Source organism: Cyprinus carpio, chromosome B17 (assembly GCF_018340385.1).
Source record: "Cyprinus carpio isolate SPL01 chromosome B17, ASM1834038v1, whole genome shotgun sequence".
Classification (NCBI taxonomy): Eukaryota; Metazoa; Chordata; class Actinopteri; order Cypriniformes; family Cyprinidae; genus Cyprinus; species Cyprinus carpio.
Window position 1 is genome coordinate 5,378,582 of NC_056613.1, and position 24,658 is coordinate 5,403,239.

Genomic DNA, 24,658 nt, shown 5'->3' on the forward strand with positions numbered 1-24,658 from the left:
GCATGCAACCCTGCACAGTGTATAGATAACGGTTCATGCTACAGTTTTGAGAAAATTATTAAACATGATTACTTTTTCTATTGAAGGCTTTGAACAAATATTCTATTAATGTCACTGCAAGAACATTTGTTCATAACTATATACATATAACATTTATCAAACATGCACATTTAAAAAAAAAAAACACTGTTACACACTCTCTCTCCCCTCCCTCTCCCTGTTTCTCTCTCTCTCAGTCTCTCAGAGCGTCAGCTGTGTGTGTGTGTGTGTGTGTGTGTGTGTGTGTGTGTGTGTGTGTGTGTGTGGGTCAGTGAGGAGGACGCAGCACTCTCGTCTCTCTCCTGCTGGTCTCAGCATCTTCATTATTTCTGCTCCTGATCTTCTCTCTAGTGTGAGTGTGTTTATCTGCAGATCCACTTGTGTTCTGATGGAACATTTCACTCACACTGGATTTATAAAAGCTGGAGGAGTAAAACCACAGACGTTTACCATGTTTACCTGAGGACATCTGCTGCCGGACAAGGTTTCTGTAAGTACAGCTTCAGTCTGTAAAGAACAGGCCAGAGAGGGGCATGTTGTCACACTTTTCCCTCCGGTGAACAAACCTTCAAATCTGGACTTCAAGATTACTGGACGCACACTGAGCTCAGATGCGGGGCATGTTGTCACACGGTGTGGGGTAAGTTGTCACAGCTGTTTATTGACTTGGATATCTGTCTAAAGTTGTCTGTCTGATAATGTTGCTCTCCTTTCATCTTTACGTTTTTTAATTTAAATATATTATTTATATATTTAATATATTTATTTGTAAAATATAGTTTTTATAAACAGTAAATATGTTAAAGCTTTTTTTTTCTTTTCAGCAACATGTGAATAATAAAAATAATGATATTTATTTTTTAACAAAATGTATTTATTAATATTTTATATATATATCATAATTTTCAATTTTGTCAAACTGTTATTTTGTCTGATTGATTTGTCTGATTAATTCTTATTAAATTAAAACCTGACATTAATGACAAACACAGCTATGTGGGGTAATTTGTCACAGCTGTTTATTGACTTCAGTTTCTGTCTAAAGCTAAAATATCTTTGTTTTCTGTTTTGTGCTTTTTTATTTTTTGTATTTTTTTTGTTTATTTTTTTTTTTTTATTGTATAGTTTTTTTATTTGTTTTAATGTTTTATATGAATAATAAACCAATGATAAAAATGTGTTAAATCCATAAATAATTTACAAAAAGATCAAATCATTGTTTTGGCAAACTGAAATTGTTACTGATAAATTAATATCAAATTAAAACATATTTTGTGACAACTTGCCCCAACCTGGCTTTTGACCTGAGATTCGAGAGCTTGTGTGAAGTCATCTGTCGGGATCTGTTTGTCAGGAGATCACATGTGCGTTCACACACATTCACCATGAATCAGAAGTGAATCTGGATCTGTAGAACAGGATTCTGTCTGGAGTTTCTCAGACTGCGGTGGAGTTTAGTGTGGAGAGTGTTTCTGTCCGTCTCTGGTTTCCTCTGGACCATCAGGACTAATCACACAGATTAGAGTCGCTCAGCCGTGATTTTAACGAGTCCTGCAGAGATCTGACCTGAGACGCTGGAAAAAAACACGCTCAATCAGCCATAGTTAAGAGTCGCTGAATTTACGATCAGGGTCTTTAGGATGATAGATGAACAAATGTGAACTTAATATTGTTTTCTACCCCAGCGATAATACACTTTGAATGCTGAAATGTGTCAGTTTTTGTTTCAAAGTTTCAAAGAAGAAATGAAACAATGTTTCATCAAAGGTTGTAGAAAGGTTAACAAAATGCCTGTAAAACACTGAAATGGTTTCATGTTTCAATATTTGTTTCATTTTTATGACCAAGAAGAATATATATATAGTTTCAACCTAGTTTCACAAAATGTTTTCCAGGGGCGAGAAAATACATTTACAGTCTTATAGTAGCCTGCATTTAGCATTTATTCATAGTTGATTTTTATTTAAATGTGTAAATATGTTCACACATGTTAGAGACGAATAACATTTTTCTTCAGATGTGACACATGGATTAGATTAAAATATATGGAGGGGAAAATATATATTTTAAATGCTTTTAAAAAGTATATTTTGATTTAAAAAATTGTATTGTAACGATATATATTGAAACTGTTGCATTGAGACGTATGAAAGCTTGAGCCGTTCCTTCTGAAGAATCACAGCGTTAAAATAAATTTTAAAAACTCCCAAAACTTTGACAAACTTGAGACCTCAGGACCAAAAATAAATTATAAATAATGTATGATGTGACCCGTTTAAAGCATGCTGATGAATTATGAATGATGAATACAGAGCATATTCCCCAATAATCTGAATAATCAGCCCGTTTGCAGGGTCACAGAGCAAAAGCCCTGAAGCTCAGAATGCGAGTGAGTTTTGTGTTGTTTTGTTGAATCATTCAGGAGAACACTTTTATCAAGCTCATTCTGAGAACATTCATGGAAATATTAATGATCGTGTCTCCCGAAAACACATGAAAAAGATGCTGTGCTGTTCTCTAGTACAAGCATCTGAAGTCTCTCAAATCAAGATCCAAGATTGCCTTTGGGGTCAGAGAAAGCAGAAACTCGCTTCATTTTGATCAGTTACTCAGAAAACAAGACTTAACATGTCATTCTGCACCTCAGATGAAACCATTTCGATTTAAGATGGTTTAGATGTTTGTACTGGAAAACAAAGAACATCAGTTTTTGCAGTTTAGGGGTTGCAAAAAAACAAAAAAAGCATGTTTAAATGATTTAAACTAGATGTATAGCTTAAGTTTAAGATTAATGTTATCATAGAAACTACATTGCACAAAACATTATATCATTTAACTCTGCAAAAACTGATGGTTTTTGTCTTGTTTTCTAGCACAAGTATTTAAAGTTTCCTAAATCAGTATGCATTCGAGATGCAAAATAAAAGAAGATGAGAATTAAGATAAATTGACCAAAATGAAGTGAGTTCAAGATGTGTGGCTCAGAAAAAAAAGCAAGAGAGGAGAAACTCTCTTCATTTTGATCAGTTTCTCAGAATACAAGCCTGTTATTCTGCATTCATTTCTGACTGAAGAAGGTTTGATGTTTGCACTGCTGAACCATGAGGAAGAGCTGCAGTTTTCTGCAGGATGTTCAGCGTCAGCAGCTTCACCTGAGACTCAAACTGCAGCGCTGGAGGAAGTCTGACCGTCACTGCAGAGCTCAGGGACATTAGACACGGGTCAGATCACCACACACACACACACACACACACACACACACACACACACACACACACACACACACACACACAAACACACACACACTCTCTCTCTCTCTCTCTCTTACACACACACACACACACACACACACACACAAACAAACACACATGCTCTCTCTCTCTCTCACACTCACACACACACACACACACACACACACACACACACTCTCTCACGCACACACACACACACACACACACACACACTCACACACACACACACACACACACAAACACACTCTCTCTCTCTCTTACACTCACAGACACACACACACACACACACACACACACACACACACACACACACACATGCTCTCTTTCTCTCACACTCACACACACACTCTCTCTCTCTCTCTCTCACACACACACACACACACACACACACACACTATACACACACACGCTAGAAAGTGAGGTGAGACAGGAAACACTGACTCTCAGAGGTTGTCGCTTTCATTACACTGCAGCTCTTAAATTTGTTGTTAAATATGTTTTCCTGATAATATGTGCTAATAAATCATGTTTTAATTAAGATGCAGAATGATTTTTGATAAAGTGGGGTGGCCCACTTTATATGAAAGAAAATTTGTCTTGAGTACATGACCTCACAATTTTTATTGGTATATATCTTGTAAATAACATTTTATATGAACTCTATTCAGAATGATATATTATCTGGACCTTAACGTTAACAAAAGTAGTAAAACAGTAAAAAAAATAAAATAATGGTTTCTATTTTAATATCCTATAAAAAATAATTTATTTCTGTGATGCGCAGTTGAATTTATATCAGCATCATTACTCCAGTATAAAGTGTCACATGATCTTCAGAAATCATTCTAATATGCTGATTTATTATCTGAATTATCAATGTTGGCAACAGTTGTGCTGGCAAATATTTTTGGGGAAATTGCGATACATTTTTTCAGGATTCTTTGATTAATAAAAAGTTAAAAAGAACAGCATTTACGCAAATTATAAATCTTTGCTATCACTTCTTAATTTAACACATCCTTGCTGAATAAAAGTTATAATTTTTTTTCAAAAAAAAAAGAATAAAAATGCACTGACCCCAAACTTTTGAACTGTATGTTATTAGAAATGATTTCTTTTTTAAATAAATGCTCTTCTTTTTAACTTTTTATTCATCAAAGAATCGAAGGTTCCAAAGAAATATGAAGCAGCACAACAGTTTCCAGCTCAGATAATAAATCATCATTAGAATGATTTCTGAAGATCATGTGACACTGAAGACTGGAGTAATGATGCTGAAAATACAGCTGCGCATCACAGAAATAAATTAGGTTTTAAAGGGGTCACATGATGTTGCTAAAAAAAACATTATCTTGTGTATTGGTTTAATGCAATGTGTTTATGCGGTTTAAGGTTCAAAATATACTGTACATTATAGTTTCTCCTCTATGCCCCGCCGTCTGAAATGCGTCAATTTTTACAGAGCTCATCGTTCTGAAAAAGTGAGGTGTGCTCTGATTGGCCAGCTATCCAGTGCGTTGTGATTGGCCGAATACCTCAAGCGTGTGACAGAAATGTTACACACCTTAATATATGTGATGCTGTGTACCGGCGCGACGAGACAAAAACAGTAAAACCCATTACAAACAAGGCATTTGTTGCATCCAGTGGGGACATAATTACTGATTATAATGACTTATACTGTGTTTTTACATGTTGCGTTGCGTATCGCGCTGCGTAAACATAAAACCATGTCTGCATTTGTGATCTGAGAAACAACAAACAACAAGCTCTACTCTACACTGCTCAAAACATGTGTTTGAATCATCAGTGGCAAATTCTTTAAATATGAAAACATACTTACAGGCTGTGAGTCAGAAGTGCCAGACTGTCCTTGCAAAGTTGTTATTACTCCACTTTATAGAAACAGACACCGGCATTGCAGGCTACTCTCACAGGAACCAGTCCTCGTTCTCTGTAAAATGTGCTGCACACTTCTGAATATTTGGGTTGAACTGTTCTGGAACAGTGTTGAAATACAACTTAACCACTGATTTCTAGTCCTGTCCTCTAGAAAAAGTTATAATTTTACATCATTTTCCCCTGTATTTTTGATCAAAAAAATGCAGCCAGTAAAAAACATAAAAAATCGTTCTGATCCCAAACTTTTGACCGGTAGTGTATATTTTGCTTATATCGTGTATACTGTATATTACAGCTTACAGTTCCACAAAAGGCTGAGTGGCTGTGTACCCTGTATGACGGATTTCTTCACATCTTAGTGGTACCTTCCTTTTCAAAGTGATTCAAGCAGTTCAGAATCATCATGCCGTACCTGTTTTTGTGGTTTTAATTTTCTTAAGGGATTTGTATTTGTGTATTCTTTCTTTCTTTCTTTTCTCTTTGTTTTGTTTTTATAACTACACTGCCTTAGGCTAACGGTGTGATCTTCTGTAGCGTAAAAAAAAAAGAAAAAAAGAAAGAAATCAGGAAAAAGATTCACAAACCTGCTCTGAATTAAAAGAACGTAAAGTTCGAAATCAAATGATTTGCATTTTACTCCCAAAACATGGTGAAACTGTGTTTGTTTTCTATCTACTGACAGTATTTTCTGATTTATGGAGTGATAAAAACAGAAATTCAAAATCCTCTTTGGAAAAATCTTTAACTCTAATATGACGATAAAATCATTTGGCTTTATCCAATGTTCAGATTTATGTGCTGGAAATGTATGCAAATGAGTGCATATTAGATAATGTAATAAATAGATAATGTGTCATTTGCATATTTAAACGTAACATTTCAGGAAGCTTGTGATACACATTTTTTTTTTTCAGTTCTTGTAATGAATCAACTAGGGATCTTGGGTGATAACTAATAGTTTGTTTGCCCTTATTCAGTTATCAGTGATTCAGTTATCAGTGATTCAGTTATCAGTGATTCAGTTATCAGTGATTCAGTTATCAATGATTCAGTTATCAGTGATTCAGTTATCAGTGATTCAGTGATTCAGTTATCAGTGATTCAGTTATCAGTGATTCAGTTATCAGTGATTCAGTGATTCAGGTTCTATCAGTGATTCATTATCAGTGATTCAGTTATCAGTGATTCAGTTATCAGTGATTTCAGTTTATCAATGATTCAGTTATCAGTGATTCAGTTATCCAGTGATTCCAGTTATCAGTGATTCAGTGATTCAGTTATCAGTGATTTCAGTTATCAGTGATTCCGTTAATCAGTGATTCAGTTATCAGTGATTCAGTTATCAATGATTCAGTTATCAGTGATTCAGTTATCAGTGATTCAGTTATCAGTGATTCAGTGATTCAGTTATCAGTGATTCAGTTATCAGTGATTCAGTTATCAGTGATTCAGTTATCAGTGATTCAGTTATCAGTGATATCAGTACATGTATGAAGTCAGTTGAAGAGAAATGTGTGAAATAGTTGGGTTTTAGTGCTTGTTTCAGAACTGAGCGATTGAGTGATCATCCGTCATGATGAGGTCAATAATATAATGAGAGAATCTGTGCTCAAGTGTCTTCGAGCAATTATGCTGTTGAAATCTCTTCAGATTTGACTTGATATTAAACATCTCAAACTAATGCCTTTGTGGATGTCCAGTATCTTTTGTTTCACAGCGGGTCTTATATTTGACCCTGGAGGGAGAGATTTAAATATGACATATAATATATAATATGCTGAATAAATAATCTCTCCATTGATGTGTGGTTTGTTAGGAGGACAATATTTGTCTGAGATACAACTATTTTTAATATTTTGAATCTGAGGGAGCAAAAAAATCTAAATATTGAGAAAATCATCTTTAAAGTTGTTCAAAATGAAGTTCTTAGCAATGCATATTACTAATCAAAAATTAAGTTTTGATATATTTATGGTAGGAAATTTACAAAATATCTTGAAGGAACATGATCTTTACTTAATATCCTAATGATTTTTGCCATAAAAGAAAAATCAATAATGTTGACCCATACAATGTATTGTTGTCTATTGGAAATATACCCCAGAGACTTAAGACTGCTTTTGTGCTGCAGAGACACATAAATGATCTTCAGTACTTAAACCATCACACTTGATCCGTCCGTTCACATCTGTGTCGTTGTGTCACGTTAAACACATCCAGAAGGCACATGCACTCGTCCTCGAGTGTTTGTTTGGTTTGTCTTCTGCGTTTGACTAGATAATGTTGATTTATCATTCAAAAGAAATCACTCCTCCGTTTCCCTGGAAACAAAAAGCCAGAGGCATCAGCGATGAGAGTCCATCAGAGTGTTCTGTTCCATCAGCTGCTCTGCAAAACTCTACCTTTTATGTGAGCCGTTTGTTAATGTTGTGAAATTAGAGTTGAGGTTTTAATTGGTGCGCCGTTCACTTGCAGAATTAATACACCTAATGTAATAATTGCACCATCTGACTGAATCTCCTGATTTGACAGTCAGTCAAAATCATCTGTGCATTTTGACAAAATGCTTTTTTATTATTTATTTTTTTATTTTGCAAATATCAAATAAATGCACAATATTTCCTGATATCACAGTGCATGCTTATTAGCGACCGATTCTCTTTTAGAGGCTGGTAAAGTGTGAAATGTATTAATATCTGCAGATGATTTATAGCAGTGAACGGGTTATTGGTGTGATTCTGGTGACTGTGTGTTGTGAATCTCACAGATGCAGATGAAATGTTGAATGAAATCTCAGTTCTGCCCTCTAGAGGCACTGATGATCACTGAACCAAGCATTTACTGTATTTCTAGACTTTATTTTGAAAGGGATGATATAATGACTTCAAATGAGAAGACAATAAGTGTAATAGTTCTTACATTAGCTCTTGTCATTTAAAATTTATTTTTAGATGATTATGATGATATTCTGATGAACTAAATCAATGAACCTTCACAAGCAAATCTTACAAATTTCTTTTTAAAAACTCTAGCAGTTAAGAGACATTTAAGTGTACACTTTAACAGTCTCTTTAGATTATGTTTCTAAAAATAATAGTTTCTAAGATTAAACCAGTGTTATTTAAGTATATATACATAGTATTACAGGTTTTATTAATATTTTTATTTTTTTCAGTTTTCATTTATTTTCATTTATTTAAATTTAATTATTAGTCCTTTTGTTCAACTCGTTTAACATTTATATTAGTTTTTGTTTAATTTCTTTTAAATGTGACTAGTTAGGTTTATTTTTAATTCAGTATTTTAGTTCCATTTTCATTTATTTCTATTTAAACATTTTTAGTACTTAAATTTATTTCAGTTAGTTATAAGGCAACATTTCTCATATTCACTTAATTTAATTTAATTTAACATTTAATATTTATATTTTAGCTTTATTTCTATCAACAATAGAATTTTAGTTTTAGTTAACAAAAATAACCCTGGAATAAACATCCAGATTATTTAGGTTTGTTTCAGTTCAGGTTTTGTTTATTTCCAGTTAGACATTTTTGTGCTTCAATTTATTTGAATTTGTTGCATTTCTAATTTTAATTAATTTAATTAATTAAATAATTTAGTTAGTTAGTTTTTCATGTAACATTAATCTTTCAATTCAACTTTTTTTTCAATTAACAAAGATGTTTTTAATTCTTATTTTAAGTTAACAATAATAACCATGGATTAAAGATTCTGAGTCTTTACTAATTTGCTTCATTCATTCATTCATTCATTCATTCATTCAGTTTTTGTTTTTATTTATTTTCAGTTATTTTCAGACATCTTAAGTACTTAAATTAAAATGATTCGTGATGCCTTACTAACTAAAATAAGTTTAAGTTTTTCATCTAATACGTATACAGTATATATAAGGTTTTCGTCCTCTTAGATCCAGACTATTTAGGTTTATTTTTATTTATTAATTTACTTATTCGTTTAGTTTGAGTTTTTATTTATTTTCTGTTAATACATTTTAGGCACTTCAAACCAACAAAAATTATTAATGTTGCCTTGCTAACTGAAATAAGTTTAAGTGTTTCATCTAATATATTTCAGAGTCTTTTTAATTAGCCTAAATGTTTTAATAGTTTTAGATGATAACCCTGTTTTGGACATCCAGACTCTCACGTTCAGTGGTGGTTCTGATCTGTGTTTCTTCAGGAGATGCGAGTGAGTCACGATGGACGGAGAGAAGAACGTCACGGTCAGCGCAAACGTCTCTGGCGTGCACAGCCTGTGGGAGGCGGTCACCATAGCAACCGTCTCCGCCGTGGTCAGCCTCATCACCATCGTGGGCAACGTTCTGGTGATGCTGTCCTTCAAGGTGAACAGCCAGCTGAAGACGGTCAACAACTACTACCTGCTGAGCCTGGCCTGCGCTGACCTCATCATCGGCGTCTTCTCCATGAACCTCTACACGTCTTACATCCTCATGGGCCGCTGGGCTCTGGGAAGTGTGGCCTGCGATCTGTGGCTGGCTCTGGATTACGTGGCCAGTAACGCGTCTGTGATGAACCTGCTGGTCATTAGTTTCGACCGCTACTTCTCCATCACCAGGCCGCTGACGTATCGCGCCAAACGGACGCCGAAGCGAGCGGGAATCATGATTGGATTGGCTTGGCTCGTGTCTTTAGTCCTCTGGGCTCCGCCCATCCTCTGCTGGCAGTACTTTGTCGGAAAGCGAACGGTTCCTGAAGGACAGTGTCAGATTCAGTTCTTCTCTGAACCTGTGATCACTTTTGGCACGGCGATAGCCGCCTTTTATATTCCCGTATCCGTCATGACCATCCTCTACTGTCGGATCTACAAGGAAACCGAGCGACGCACCAAAGATCTGGCCGAGCTTCAAGGAGTCAACTCTTTGAATGATCCAGATGCACCGAATCAAAAGATTCGTTCATGTTTCACTTCAAAAGACGAGCAGCTGACCAACTTTAGCTACGCTTCATCCGAAGATGAAGAGCGCTCGGCTTCTCCTTGTGTCTTCAAAGAGACGAGAAACAAAAAGTGCATTTCTTATAAATTCAAAGACGTTCGTTCTACGAAGAGCGCTAATGGAGAGGAAAAGCCGTCTTCGTTCTCGTCTGCCGAGTCTGTGAACGCACCGTCTTCCTCCAAACCTGTCGAAGGCACGCTGAAGAGCCAGATCACCAAGAGGAAGAGGATGGTTCTGATCAAGGAGAAGAAGGCGGCGCAGACTCTCAGCGCCATCCTGCTGGCCTTCATCCTCACCTGGACCCCCTACAACATCATGGTGCTGGTCTCCACCTTCTGCTCCGACTGCGTCCCGCTCTCGCTCTGGCATCTGGGATACTGGCTGTGTTACGTCAACAGCACCGTCAACCCCATGTGCTACGCTCTCTGCAACAAGACCTTCCAGAAGACCTTCCGCATGCTGCTGCTGTGCCGCTGGAGGAAGAAGCGGCCCGAGGAGAAGCAGTTCTGGTGCGGACCGAAGCCTGCGGCCGGAAACACACTCACCTGAGAGAGATCTGAGGACAAACTCTACTTCACTGCACAGATTCACTTCCTTGAAGGAATGCACTACCATTCAGCTTTAACTGTTTCTGTTCACCAAGGCTGCATTTATTTGAATTTTTTTTTTTTTTTATGTTTTTAGAATTTAAACAGCTGTTTTCTATGTGAATATCTGTTAAACTGTAATTTATTTCTGTGATGCACAGCTGTATTTTCAGCATCATTACTCCAGTCTTCAGTGTCACATGATCTTCAGAAATCATTCTTATATGATGATTTGCTGCTCAAGAAACATTTCTGATTATTATCAATGTTGAAAACAGTTGAAAACCGTGATGCATTGCTATTCAAAAGATTTTATTAAGTAATTAGTACTTTTATTCATCAAGGATGCATTAAACTGATCAAAGGTAACAGTAAAGACATTTATAATGTTACAAAAGTGATTTCTGTTTCAAATAAATGCTGTTCTTTTGAACTTTCTATTCATCTGTGAATCCTGAAAGATAAAAAGTATCACAGTTTCCACAAAAATATTGTGCAGCACGACTGTGTTCAACATTGATAATAATTAGAAATGTTTCTTGAGCAGCAAATCATCATATTAGAATGATTTCTGAAGATCATGTGACACTGAAGACTGGAGTAATGATGCTGAAAATACAGCTGCACATCACAGAAATAAATTACAGTTTAACAGAGATTCACACAGAAAACAGCTGTTTTAAACTGTAATAATATTTCATAATTTTTACTGAATTTTGATCACTAAATGCAGCCTTGGTGAGAAGAAGAGACTTCTTTCAGAAACATTTAACATCTTAATTATTCCAACAATAAAAACTGTCTAAAAATGACAAAAAGCTCCATAAAGGTCTCAAAAGTACCATGAAAATGGCTCCTTTAATCAAATCTTTGCTATATTTGAGGATGGAATAATTCAGTTAATGGATGAATTTGCTGATTTTCAACCAGCTCTGTATTATTAAGGCAATGTATACCAGCAGCCAGATCGCCCGTTTATTAGTCAGCTAAAGTCTGTCAGATGATGCAGAATGAGTCAGTTTGTCATTTGTCTGATTTTTGACAGCTTCAACTTTTTCTGCATTTTTACAGCCAATTTTTATTTTTAAAAACTCCTCTAGCAGTGAATTTTGTGTAATTATTCCTTTAACTCTGCCATAACTAATAATAAGACAGTTTGAGTCGCTGTAAGTTCATCATTGGATTCTGAGATGTTTTTACTTCATCAATCCTTTATGGAAATAAACACCCACATGTCAATATCATAAGAATATGATGAAGGAACGTGTTTCATGAGTGCAGAACAAACACCCATCAGAGATGATTTTTCTCATGTTTGTCAGTGTTAAAGGGCTAATGTTGTATTTTAAAGGCTTGATGTCGATTGTACCACTTCAGATGCCTTACCGTGCCATTATAAGAACAGAGAGGACTCAGAAACAACTCTGAAGATGCAGTGATTCTGGATATTTGTCGTGTTGATGATGTCAAACAAACAGTTTTAATGATGATGTGTGATTTTTATCTATAGGTTCTCAGAAGATTTGTTTCGATGTGCTGGAAACAAGATGATCAAAGATGCCAGAACTTTCTATTTCACCAGCTTTATTGCTCTTTCCTTCCCTGTAACCCGTGATCGTGTGTGACTTTATATCACACCTTTCGGACTCGTCACTAAAATAATTATGACATTACATGTTTATTGAATAAAATTAAATATTTGATCCAGATAATTGATTCTAATGTGTTTTATATGTAATAAAAATGTATCACTGCGCTGTAAAAATATATATATATATATATATTTTCATACTCAGTATTTCTGCTTTGTTTTCCAGTACAAACATCAAAACATTCTTAAGGCAACATACATTAGGCAACATTCATTTTGATACAAAAATGTATCAAAATGAAGAGTTTAATCTTAATCCTCATAACGCATTTGGCTCTGTGATGCATTAAAAATGATAAAATATATATAGTTTTTAATTATGGAACACAACTTTGTAAACTTTCTAAGACCCTCAAACAATGATGCATTCAAATAAAATTTCTCATAAATATTGACAAATATTTAATTTGCATCATAGGTTTTTTATTTTTATTTTTCCCTTTTTTTTGTGCGGTTTCAAAGAATTGACAAATATTATGACTGTATTCTAAAATAATGATTCCTCTGGTACAAACAAAATGTGAAAATAGTCTACAGATTCTGAATGCATTATGAGGGTTAAAACCAAACAAATATCAGAATCAGAAAAAAAATACATTAGTTTTCCTTGATTTTTCTCACCCCAGTGGCAGCTCTTGTTTTAATCATAATCTCACTTCATTTTGACCAGTTTCTCTTCTTATCTTTTGTCATTGTGTATCTACGGTAAATGTGCATGATTTAAGAATGTTTGTACTGGGAAACAAGACAAAAAATGCTGTGAAAAAACTTTTTTTTTTTTTTTTTTTTTTGCAGTTTAAAACATCCTTTAATTCCCACAAACACAAATATCCTGAAGTAGAGTGAAGGATAATTGGGCTGTTTTTCCCAGTCATGAAGCATCTGGTGGAGTGGATCAGAGTTCGTCCCTCACACAGTCTCCAGAGTGAATCACTTTGAGCTGCTCTGAGGGTTTCACCATCATCCAGGTGTATTTGCACAGACGCTCTTTGTTGCAGTCTTTCTGCCAGTAGATGACGTTCCTGCGGTTCAGCTATTAATTGACTCTACTGATCCATGAATTTACTGATTCATGACTCTTTTGAGTGAATCTACTGATTCATGACTCTATTGATTGACTTTACAGATTCATGACTCTATTGATTCACTCTACAGATTCATGACTCTATTGATTGACTTTACAGATTCATGACTCTATTGATTGACTCTACTGATTCATGCCTTTATTGAGTGACTCTACAGATTCATGACTCTATTGAGTGACTCCACTGATTCATGACTCTATTGAGTGACTCCACTGTTTCATGACTCTATTGAGTTACTCTACTGATTCATGACCCTATTGAGTGACTCTACAGATTCATGACCCTATTGAGTGACTCTACTGATTCATGACTCTATTGAGTGACTCTACAGATTCATGACTCTATTGAGTGACTCCACTGATTCATGACTCTATTGAGTGACTATACAGATTCATGACTCTATTGAGTGACTCCACAGATTCATGACTCTATTGAGTGACTCCACTGATTCATGACTCTATTGAGTGACTCCACTGATTCATGACTCTATTGAGTGACTATACAGATTCATGACTCTATTGAGTGACTCTACAGATTCATGACTCTATTGAGTGACTCCACTGATTCATGACTCTATTGATTGACTCTACAGATTCATGACTCTATTGAGTGACTCCACTGATTCATGACTCTATTGATTGACTCTACAGATTCATGACTCTATTGAGTGACTCTACTGATTATATTGATTGACTCCACAGATTCATGACTCTATTGAGTGACTCCACTGATTCATGACTCTATTGAGTGACTCCACTGATTCATGACTCTATTGATTGACTCTACAGATTCATGACTCTATTGAGTGACTCTACAGATTCATGACTCTATTGAGTGACTCCACAGATTCATGACTCTATTGAGTGACTCCACTGATTCATGACTCTAATGAGTGACTCCACTGATTCATGACTCTATTGAGTGACTATACAGATTCATGACTCTATTGAGTGACTATACAGATTCATGACTCTAATGAGTGACTCCACTGATTCATGACTCTATTGATTAACTCTACACATTCATGACTCTATTGAGTGACTATACAGATTCATGACTCTATTGAGTGACTATACAGATTCATGACTCTATTGAGTGACTCTACAGATTCATGACTCTATTGAGTGACTCCACAGATTCATGATGATTGAGTGACTCCACTGATTCATGACTCTATTGAGTGACTCTACAGATTCATGACTCTATTGAGTGACTATAACAGATTCATGACTCTATTGAGTGACTCTACAGATTCATGACTCTATTGAGTGACTCCACTGATTCATGACTCTATTGATTGACTCTACAGATTCATGACTCTATTGAGTGACTATACAGATTCATGACTCTATTGAGTGACTCTACTGATTATTTACTCTATTGATTGACTCTCAGATTCATGACTCTATTGAGTGACTATACAGATTCATGACTCTATTGAGTGACTCTACAGATTCATGACTCTATTGAGTGACTCCACTGATTCATGACTCTATTGATTGACTCTACAGATTCATGACTCTATTGAGTGACTCTACAGATTCATGACTCTATTGATTGACTCTACAGATTCATGACTCTATTGAGTGACTCCACTGATTCATGACTCTATTGAGTGACTCCACTGATTCATGTATCTATTGAGTGACTCCACTGATTCATGACTCTATTGATTGACTCTACAGATTCATGACTCTATTGAGTGACTCTACAGATTCATGACTCTATTGATTGACTCTACAGATTCATGACTCTATTGATTGACTCTGATTCTTTTATTCCTTTTATTCCCTCAAACACAAATCTGCTCTGATGGGTCAGATGTCACAATGGGTTAGTGGAACTAAATTTGCTCTAAATTCACTCAGACTAGTTATTTCTGTATCTGAAGCACGAGTGCCTCAAGAAACAAGCTGTTGAGTTTGATTCATTAGATTAATAAATTTAAATTAAATTAAATTAAAATTAAATTTATGCATTTAGCAGACGCTTTTATCCAAAGCGACTTACAGATTAACGAGCAATTAATTAATGTGGCACCCCTGGGTAAATGTTTTAAATATTGCATAAATTACATTTGACTGAAATATGTTTGTATTGAAACATTTTGCATACATGATAAAACTTTGGTAGATGATCTGATTCATTTCAGCCGTTGACTCTGTGTTGCAACACCAGTGACGGAATCATGACCTGATTACCGGCTGAACCCAGACCTCCGGCAGAGATCCGTCACTATCACAGGAATCAGCCGTGAGTCTGTGTTTTACTGATGAACATCTGTCTGTTTTCATACATATGAACCGATGAAGTCAGCAGAAACGAGAAACTACATTCTGCATAAAGAAAATCGCCTTTTTAAAGTAACATTAACATTTCCCCCCCCAAGATTTATTAATATATCATTATTTATCATTATCATTTATCATTTTCCCTGAATCATTAATGCTGATTTTGGACAAAACTGTCAATGTTACAGGATTGTATGATTGCAACGAGCATCTAATGACAGTCATTATGGACAATAATTAGTTATTTGGGTGGAAAGCGTTGCCAAATTGATATAAAAATATCATAATATAAAACTGTTTATATTCTGCATAATTTTCTGGTGATTTTTGTAGTGAATTTGATGAAGATCAGTGTTTTGTTGAACTTTCTGTTTACTCTGTGACTGGTCACTTCAGGCAATGAGTGTGTGTGTGTGTGTGTGTGTGTGTGTGTAGGGTATGTCGCTCTCAAAGGAGAATCTCAAACACACACACACACGCTATATTTAGATTCAGTCTCCATCCATAAATGCCACACTGGGCTCATTTCACACTCACACTCACACACACACACACACACACACACACACACACACACACACACACACACACACACACACACACACTATAACTACAATCAATAGTTTATAATAATTTATTCAGAGGCATAATCTAAGTTCATGTGAATTTTATCATTCGAAACATTTATTATTAATGTATTAATACCAAAATCAAAAGTTGTGAGCAAACAACACTGTTTCTGCAGGTTTTATAAAATCAATTTAAGACTTTTTAAAGACCTTTTCGAGATCAATTCAAGAAAATTTAAGGAGTCGAATCAGCAAGTTTGAAAATGCAACTTCGTACAAATTTCCATCGCTTTGAAATTCATTTCAAATAACTTTTACTGTACCTTCTTATCACACTGCAAAAACTGGTGTTCTTCCTCTGTGTTTTTCTTATTTTTTTACATGTCATTTTTTTCATTTTTAAGGCTTTATTCTGTGAAAGGATGAATTGAGACTTTTTAAAACCTGCAGAAACCCTGAATAATGAACAGGTGTGTTTTCTTTCTTTCTTTCTTTCTTTTTTTTTTATTTTTTTATTGACGAATGCCCACAAAGATTAATAAACACTGTAACAAATATATTGCTTGTTGGTTAGTGCATGAACTAACATTAACTAGTGAGACATTGTAAAGTGTTACTGTGTTTTATTGTGAAACAGAAGCAGCTTGAATAATCAATGATCCAGTCGAGAATCAGCTTCACTAAACACAGCACATACACCTAAAGAGTTTGAACGTAATGAGTAATAAAAGCATTTTCACGCTCTTAGCTTCTGTTTTATTCTGCATTTGACACATTAATCTTTCATTTTTCGCCTTGAAGCCCCGCCCCTTGCACCTGGAGCTCCACCCTTATGGCCTCTAGCTCCGCCTCCTGTCTTCCCTTGACTTTTAGGGGATGAGAAGAACTTGGTCATGAGCTCCGAGACGTCTGGAAGCTCCTGATTGGAGTTCAGCATGTTCATGGACTGCTCCATCTCCTGCCAATCAATCAATCAATCAATCACGTGATCAATCAGAGCAGAGCGTTCAAGCTTTGTGATGGAGTTCATACCCGTCTCATCTCCGGATCGCTGGGGTTGAAGATTTTAGGAAGAAGAAGGATTATGAGGAGAGGAAGAACCATCATGAGAACCTGAGAGAGTGAAGAGTAAAGCATGAGGTTACAGGACGAGAGTGATTTCACAGAAGGGCTGGGTATCGTTTGAATTTTATCAATTCCAATTCTGCTTATCGATTCTCAGTTTATTCTCAATTTAATTTAATTTAATTTAATTTATTTATTTATTTTAATTTAATCATTTAATTTAATTTAATTTAATTTAATTTAATTTAATTCAATTTAATTTAATTTAATTTAATTTAATTTAATACAAATCATCCAATTTTTGACCTTAAGTATTCCATTCTGGAATTGGAATTGATTTTCGATTCCCAACCCTATTTCACAGCGACGCACCATCGGGTTCATGAGGAAATCGGACCAGCCCCAGGTTTCCCGCGGGATGAAGTATGAATGCAGACCGATGCAGCGCATCTGAAGCGGGTACGGCAGTCGGATCACCTCTGAGGTCTTGATGTAGTTGACCACACGAGCCCTGCACGAGCGGAGAACCGTCACCACTGTGGTTAGTTTCACACAAGCATCCAGTATAAGTGTGCTCTACAGCAGTAACTGTATCCACACACACCTCATCTTCCCTGCGGTGGTGATGTCCACACGCACAGGCTGGAATCTGTAGGTCGGAGAGGAGATTTCCAGAACATAGGATCCGGACGGAACGTCACTGACTGTGAAACTTCCATCATCTCTGCGGAAAGAAGCAGGACTGCTCTGGTACTACGGTACAGGACAGGGTCAGATGATAGAGCCATCCCAGCAAACACAGAGCACTCCTGTTTGGTTCCCAACTGGTTTTTTGTTTTGTTTAGTTTTTTGGCAAAATCTGAAGATTCTGGTAATGTACTGTTTTTTTTTTTTTTAAGGAACCAAGTTAGAACATTCTGTGAACATACTGAACACATACTGAATGTTTTAATTCGTTCCCAGAATTAAAACATTCTGGGGACGTACTGACCATGTTTGTTTATTTTCTTGGAATCAAATAAGAACGTTCTGGGAACATACTGAACACGTTCGTTTAGTTTTTTGGGAAAGTATTGAGAACATTTGGTTATTTTTGGGAACCAAATCAAAACATTCTATGAATGTACCGAGAACGAATGGTTATTTTTTACCAACTTAATTTTGTTAATTTTGTCAACCAAATAAGAACATTCTGCAGACGTTAGCGGAATGTTGTATAAAGAAACGTTCCTGTCTAACCCACAGTAGTCAGAAGAACGTCTGATTAGAGAACAAGAAGGTAACGTTCCCAGAACGTTCTGGAAACCATAAACTACTGGCTGGGATGGTGCTGAATCATTACCATATTCACTGCATAGGCATGCACGCGCGTTTGTCCTGACGTGCACGCGCACCTGAGGAAGCCCACGTGTTTGTCTCCGTCCAGCAGAACCCGAGCAGATGCGATCCAGTCCTGGGCTCGGACACCCGGAACCAGCGCTCGACCCGACACCCGGACCCTCACGTCTCCTTCGGGCGTCGTAAACATCGCGTCTTCATCTTCATCTTCGACGTCGTGTAGTCTGACGTCTAGAGAGAAAGCCGCGTGCACCGCAAGCAGCAGCAGCGCCGCGACACACGCGCGCGCACGAGAGGGCACGCGCATCTTCATCGGGTCCGTTGTTCCCGGTTTTGGTCTAAACACAGCGGTTCTCTGAAGCGGCTGTCACTCTGAGATCAAAACAAACCAGCTCAAGTTTGACAGGCGCTGCGTGATGACGTCACCGGGCGCGTGAGACCCCAGTGCTCAACTTCACGTAGTTTCTTCTTATTTATTTATTTATTTATTTTAGTATAAACAGTTTCAATGAAGTAGACGAGAGGAGGAAAAGACTATGATCAGAGTGGTAAAACAAACAAAAAATATTTATTCAATCGCAAAGTGAGTTATGCATTATGTTGTATATGTTACTTATAATGATAAGAAACTATATACTTTGACTAAAAATAAAAATAAAACAAAATATTAAAATAAAAATGTATTTAAATATTAATAAAAGCTGTAAAAGTATCTAATGATTTAAATATTTCGAATTTTGAAGTATTTTGAGTTTTTTATTATATATGTATTTCCTGCATCAGGTCAGGAGGATAAAATAAAATATATCTGGTCTTTGGCAGGTCTTAAAATTTGAAAATAAAACAACAACCCATGACATATCACACTGTCATGATTTATTTAACAAAAATACATCCAAGATTGAAAAGTCACGTGTGTTAAGGAGACACCCTATGATTCAGTTTCATGTAGATCCACTTTTAGAAGTAATAATTTACTGTATGACTTTATCAGTCACTCACGTTGTTCTGGAGGAATTTTGGCCCACTCTTCTTTACAGCGTTGCTCCCGTTTATACTCGAGTTTATGCACCGCTCTTAATTTCAGTCAGCATGAGCTCTGGTCTACTGAAACACCTTGATTCTTTTCTTTTCAGCCGTTCTGTTGTAGATTTGCTGCTGTGCTTGGCATCACTGTCCTGTTGCATGATCCAGTCTTAGCCAAGCTTTGTGCTGACATGCTCTTTAGGTTTTCATCAAGCGTGCTGCTGTGCATTATGGCCAAACATCTCCGCTCTGGTCTCATCTGTTCAGAGCACATTGTTATTAAATAAGTGCCAAACATAAACCGTCCCATGCTTTTTTTTCTCTCTCTCTGGAGTATGAAGGTAAAATAATGATTAATAATAATTTTGTGGATTTTGTGTAGGATGTAGTGTCACATCACAGTTATTTTGGTATCATGGAGATGCAATTATAGTTTTTGTTAATATTTAGAATTTTATTTTTCAGATGTTTTGGCTGCTGTGTCTTTAAGGCATCTATATTTAGCACAAAAATACAGAAAGCAGTCAAATCAAGTCATGATCAAAATATGTAAGTGGTGACCCGCATCATTTTGACCCGATTGTCTAATGTTGCCCATGATATCATAATCAGAGACAGAAACCACGAATACAGCTGTCAACTTCAGTGGAAACTCATTAGAGAAACGAAACCCAACAACCGACCACAATATTCCCCAGATCACTGTTTTGAGTTCAGGTATGATTATATAAGTGTCTGAGGTTTCTGATGATGGGCTGCTTTCTTTTTTTACATTCATTTACAAATGCTTTTATCCAAAGCAGTTTATATGCATTGATTAAATTAGTTAATTTGTCAGGTTTCACTGTTCACTTCTTAATTGTTAACCGGGCATAAGCATAATTTTATTACCAATAATGAGGCGTATTTCATCACACTCGTCTCATGTGTAGCTTGCAATGTTGAAGTCGTATACTTCTAAGTTTTTAAACAGTGTGTGGTTAAAATATTATCATAATGTGATTATGAGCTGAAGTACTGAACACAGAACATCTGTTTTTAATCACAGCATATTTTTATTTTAAATATTTTCATTTAAATTTTAATTAAAGTTTTTTTTTGTCATTTTAATAGTTTGTATTTTTTAAAAATGTTTTATTATTATTTTTTTATTAATTTTTATTTTAGTTTTAGTTAAACTAAATGAAAATTTGATTTTTGGGGGCAATAAGCCTTAATAAAATACATTTGAAATGTTTATTACTCTATTTCAGTTAATAAATGTCTTTATGGTTTTAGTTTTAGTTAACTACAATAACCTATATAATGCTATTAGTTTTTATTAACAGATTTATTTATTTTTTATATTTTCTGTTTTCATTTTAATTGTAATTTTCAAAAATTTGTTTTTTTTTTGTAATTTTTTATTAGTATTGTTATTTTATTGCATCATTTATTTTATTTCTGCTAATTGTCCAGGCAAAATAAACATATAAAATAAATAATGGAAACTATATAAACATATTAAACAAAACAGAACATGTAAAATAATAAAAATACACAACAAAATTGGTAAGACTTTAATAAATAATGAAAAATAAAAAAATATATTTGCCTTTTGAACTTTTAATAAAAACTGTAATAGTATTTCAATGATTCGGAACCCTGGCGTGTGAGAGTATGTGTGTGTGTGTGTGTGTGTGTGTATTTAATCAGGATTACGATCGGATCGGTGATGAGTTCATGCAGTAGATCCAGTCCATTGCTTATAGTAAGTATATGACCCATCCTGGAAACCACGAGTGGGCTCAGTAAGTGTGTTTAACCTGCTGATAACCTAAACCTGATCTGAACTTTAATGTGTTCGAGTAGGTCAGTCATCAGGAGATTTTAACCAGGTTACAGAGTGCAGAAATCAGGTTTCCAGTATGAAAACGCAGCTGCTGCCGTCTGGAACAAAAGAATCTGTTCCACAGCGGAGATTCAGAACATTTTTGGGAAACTTTTCTTGACGTGAGTCATTTTAATCGTATGTCTGGATTTGCTCAAGAGACATTTAAACAACATCATCAGAGCCAAAGAACACAGAGCTCAGGAGCATGCGCTTCCCCCAGTTCATCATAATGTATTCAGAATCTCAAGATTGTTTTCATATTCCAGGTCTGTTTGGACCTGAAGAACTGTTATTTTGTAAAAAATTTCAAACTTATTTTTCAAATAAAACCATACTGCATCTAATCAGCAACATCTCAATAACAAGTGAATATTTAAAAAAATCAAAGGTTTGAATGTTACCATATTTTCACTGCATTTACCTCTTTATTATTAATTAAAAAATTAAGTTATTTGAAATTAATTATATATGAACCACACCAAAAAACAAACAAACAAAAAAACAAAACGAAAGCTAAGATTCAAAATATATATTTTTTTAAAAATTGGTGAGAAATTTTATTTGAATACATCACTGTATGAAATATATTATCTGAGAATTATCATTAACACCAATGGCATGAATGGAATTTAATTAAATTCCTTTGAATTTATAACTCATGCTCAAAAACAGTCCAAATTTATGAAACTTATATATTTATTTCTAACAAAACAACATAAAAAACATAAATATTACTCTGAAAAGTTTTCAAACAAAATAAATTCATTTTACTTACGTAAACTCTCACTTTCAGATGAGAAAAATTATCAGCTTTTCATGCTGCAATGGTTTAACAATAGATGTAGATATTCATGTTCATCAACAAAATTCAGTCCAAAAGTGTGATAGATTGATGAAAAGGAAAAAATTATTTTACAGTTTAGTTTATTTTTTATTTTTACACAAATATAACATAATTTTGACACGAATGGTACTCCATACATACTCGGGTCAAAAATGACCCAAACACAAATATGTTTTATATCTCTTAAAAAATAATTTTAAAAAAATCTTTAAAAAAAAGTGTATTTTTAGGGTATTAAAGAATTTGCACATTTTCATTCTATTACTTAAAACTATGCATTTTTTTTTTAGAAATGTTTATGTATCTCTTCCAGGTCAAATGAAGCTGAATGCATTATGAGGGTTAAATATTTCTATCTAAAAAAATACTAATGGCCCTAAAATAGATTCATTTTCTTTGATAAAAATGTAATGAATTACAGTTTTTTGTTTTGTTTTCATTTTGGGGTTGCTTCCCTGAGATTCTCACAAAAGCACATTGACAGCATTGTTACGGCACATTAACAGGGCAGTTTTTAATAAGAAACAGTGAGTGTTTTTGTGTCTGTGGGATCAGATGGATCAATGCAGCTCTCACTGCAGACAGAAGAGAACATCCAGTCAAAGATTTGTTTGATTCTGGGACATCAAATCAAAGCCACATGGATGTTTGATCCTGCGGAGTGAGAACTGAACGACTGACATGATGAAGATGTGACGTGTAGTGAGATGTTTACAGATGTTTAGTGCCATCAGTCAGATGTTTGTAGATTAACCATCAACAGATGACGGTCTACTGAACGTCTGGATGACATGAGATGATTTTAACCCCACAGGAATCTGCAGAAATCTCAGGGTTCAGACCTTCAGTATGTATATATATATATATATATATATATATATATATATAAATATAAATATAAATATAAATATTAAATCAAAATCTAACTAGACATTACTGTAGATCTTTAGACTTTAGGTTAGACTGAGGTTAGACCACACTTTCTCCCAAGTCTACAGATAAATTAAGGTCAGATAATTCCCGATTTCAAACAGATTTGACAGAAAAAGGCATTGTAATGTGATCAACAATTCCACCACACACCGAGGAAACAGATGGTCGACCAGAAGATGGTGCAATCCAATCCCGCACAAAATGAGAACTCCTTAAAGTAATTCTAAATGCTAAACCACCCGAGTGCGCAATCCTTTTAAAATTCAAATGAAATAAACATATTAATGTCTGTTGTATAAAATAAAAGTAGCACAGAAAAAGGAATGAAAAAGCTTTCAAAGCTTATCAGTCACTAGACAAGACTGCAGGATAGAAGATCACAGCAGAAACTCAAGTGTCCATGTCCACCTTGTTATTCTCCTCTCCTGGGCAGTTAAAGATTAAACATAGAGTGGACTATTGTAAACTCTAGACTGGACTATTCTAATGCACTGCTTGGTGGTTGTCCTGCATCTTCAATAAACAAGCTACAGGTAGTCCAAAATGCAGCGGCTAGAGTCCTTACCAGGTCAAGAAAATATGATCATATTACCCCAATACTACAGTCTCTGCACTGGCTACCTATTAAGTTCCGTATCAGTTACAAAATATTATTACTTTTAAGGCCCTTAATGGTTTAGCTCCTGCGTACCTAACTAGTCTTCTACCACGCTACAATCCAACACGCTCCCTAAGGTCAAAAAACGCTTATAGCAAAGTCCACTAAAGGAGGTAGAGCTTTTTCGCATTTGGCTCCCAAACTCTAGAATAGCCTTCCTGATAATGTTCGGGGTTCAGACGCACTTTCTCTGTTTAAATCTAGATTAAAAACACACCTCTTTTGCCAAGCATTCAAATAATGCATCTCATAATTTTGGACTGCAGTTATATCTGATCAAATGTGCATTATTATTCTTTAACTTGGGTTAAACTAATTAATTTTACTTGGCTGGAACAGCAGCTACGCTAATTATGTAATTATTTGTTTCTCTTTTTTGCCACGGAATTTACATCTATAAGTTTTTACATTGCTATAAGTTTGATTGCATAATTGCTGTTAACAGTGTTAATCTTCTGTTTACGTTTTTAATTGATTATTCCGTATGTTTCTGCCATATACACAAACTGAGTCACCAATGATAAGCTGCTAAATATTGTAGAAACTTAATTTTCTGTTAAGTTGCGTTGCA

The 24,658-nt window shown here is 35.2% G+C and overlaps 2 protein-coding genes across 3 annotated transcripts; one reads left to right on the forward strand and one right to left on the reverse strand.

The window, feature by feature from the left end:
• The first annotated feature begins 307 nt into the window (after window positions 1-307).
• LOC109092548 (muscarinic acetylcholine receptor M5-like) lies at window positions 308-10,870 on the forward strand. Its single transcript, XM_042743288.1, has 2 exons — window positions 308-679; window positions 9,393-10,870. Exon 2 carries the CDS (start codon window positions 9,412-9,414, stop codon window positions 10,714-10,716), a length of 1,305 nt encoding a protein of 434 aa, XP_042599222.1. The 5' UTR covers window positions 308-679; window positions 9,393-9,411; the 3' UTR covers window positions 10,717-10,870.
• A 5,780-nt stretch (window positions 10,871-16,650) lies between these two features.
• On the reverse strand, window positions 16,651-19,183 carry emc7a (ER membrane protein complex subunit 7a). 2 transcript variants are annotated; one of them, XM_042743289.1, is made up of 5 exons: window positions 18,758-19,183; window positions 18,020-18,168; window positions 17,788-17,926; window positions 17,383-17,463; window positions 16,651-17,308 (listed from the first exon to the last, which is right to left on the reverse strand). In XM_042743289.1, exons 1-5 carry the CDS (start codon window positions 19,064-19,066, stop codon window positions 17,126-17,128), a joined length of 861 nt encoding a protein of 286 aa, XP_042599223.1. In that variant the 5' UTR covers window positions 19,067-19,183; the 3' UTR covers window positions 16,651-17,125. The 2 variants fall into 2 exon arrangements, with proteins under 2 accessions (XP_042599223.1, XP_042599224.1); XM_042743290.1 differs by having other exon boundaries at window positions 18,020-18,139; window positions 18,810-19,180.
• Window positions 19,184-24,658: the final 5,475 nt, after the last annotated feature.

Excerpts from the sequence above, each read along its gene's own strand:
- LOC109092548 (XM_042743288.1), top strand. The coding sequence starts at position 9,412 with ATGGACGGAGAGAAGAACGTCACGGTCAGCGCAAACGTCTCTGGCGTG.
- emc7a (XM_042743289.1), bottom strand. The coding sequence starts at position 19,066 with ATGAAGATGCGCGTGCCCTCTCGTGCGCGCGCGTGTGTCGCGGCGCTG. Across the intron at positions 17,927-18,019 it reads ACCACCGCAGGGAAGATGAG|GGCTCGTGTGGTCAACTACA; the intron begins GTGTGTGTGGAT and ends CCGCTCGTGCAG. Across the intron at positions 17,464-17,787 it reads ATTTCCTCATGAACCCGATG|GTTCTCATGATGGTTCTTCC; the intron begins GTGCGTCGCTGT and ends TCACTCTCTCAG.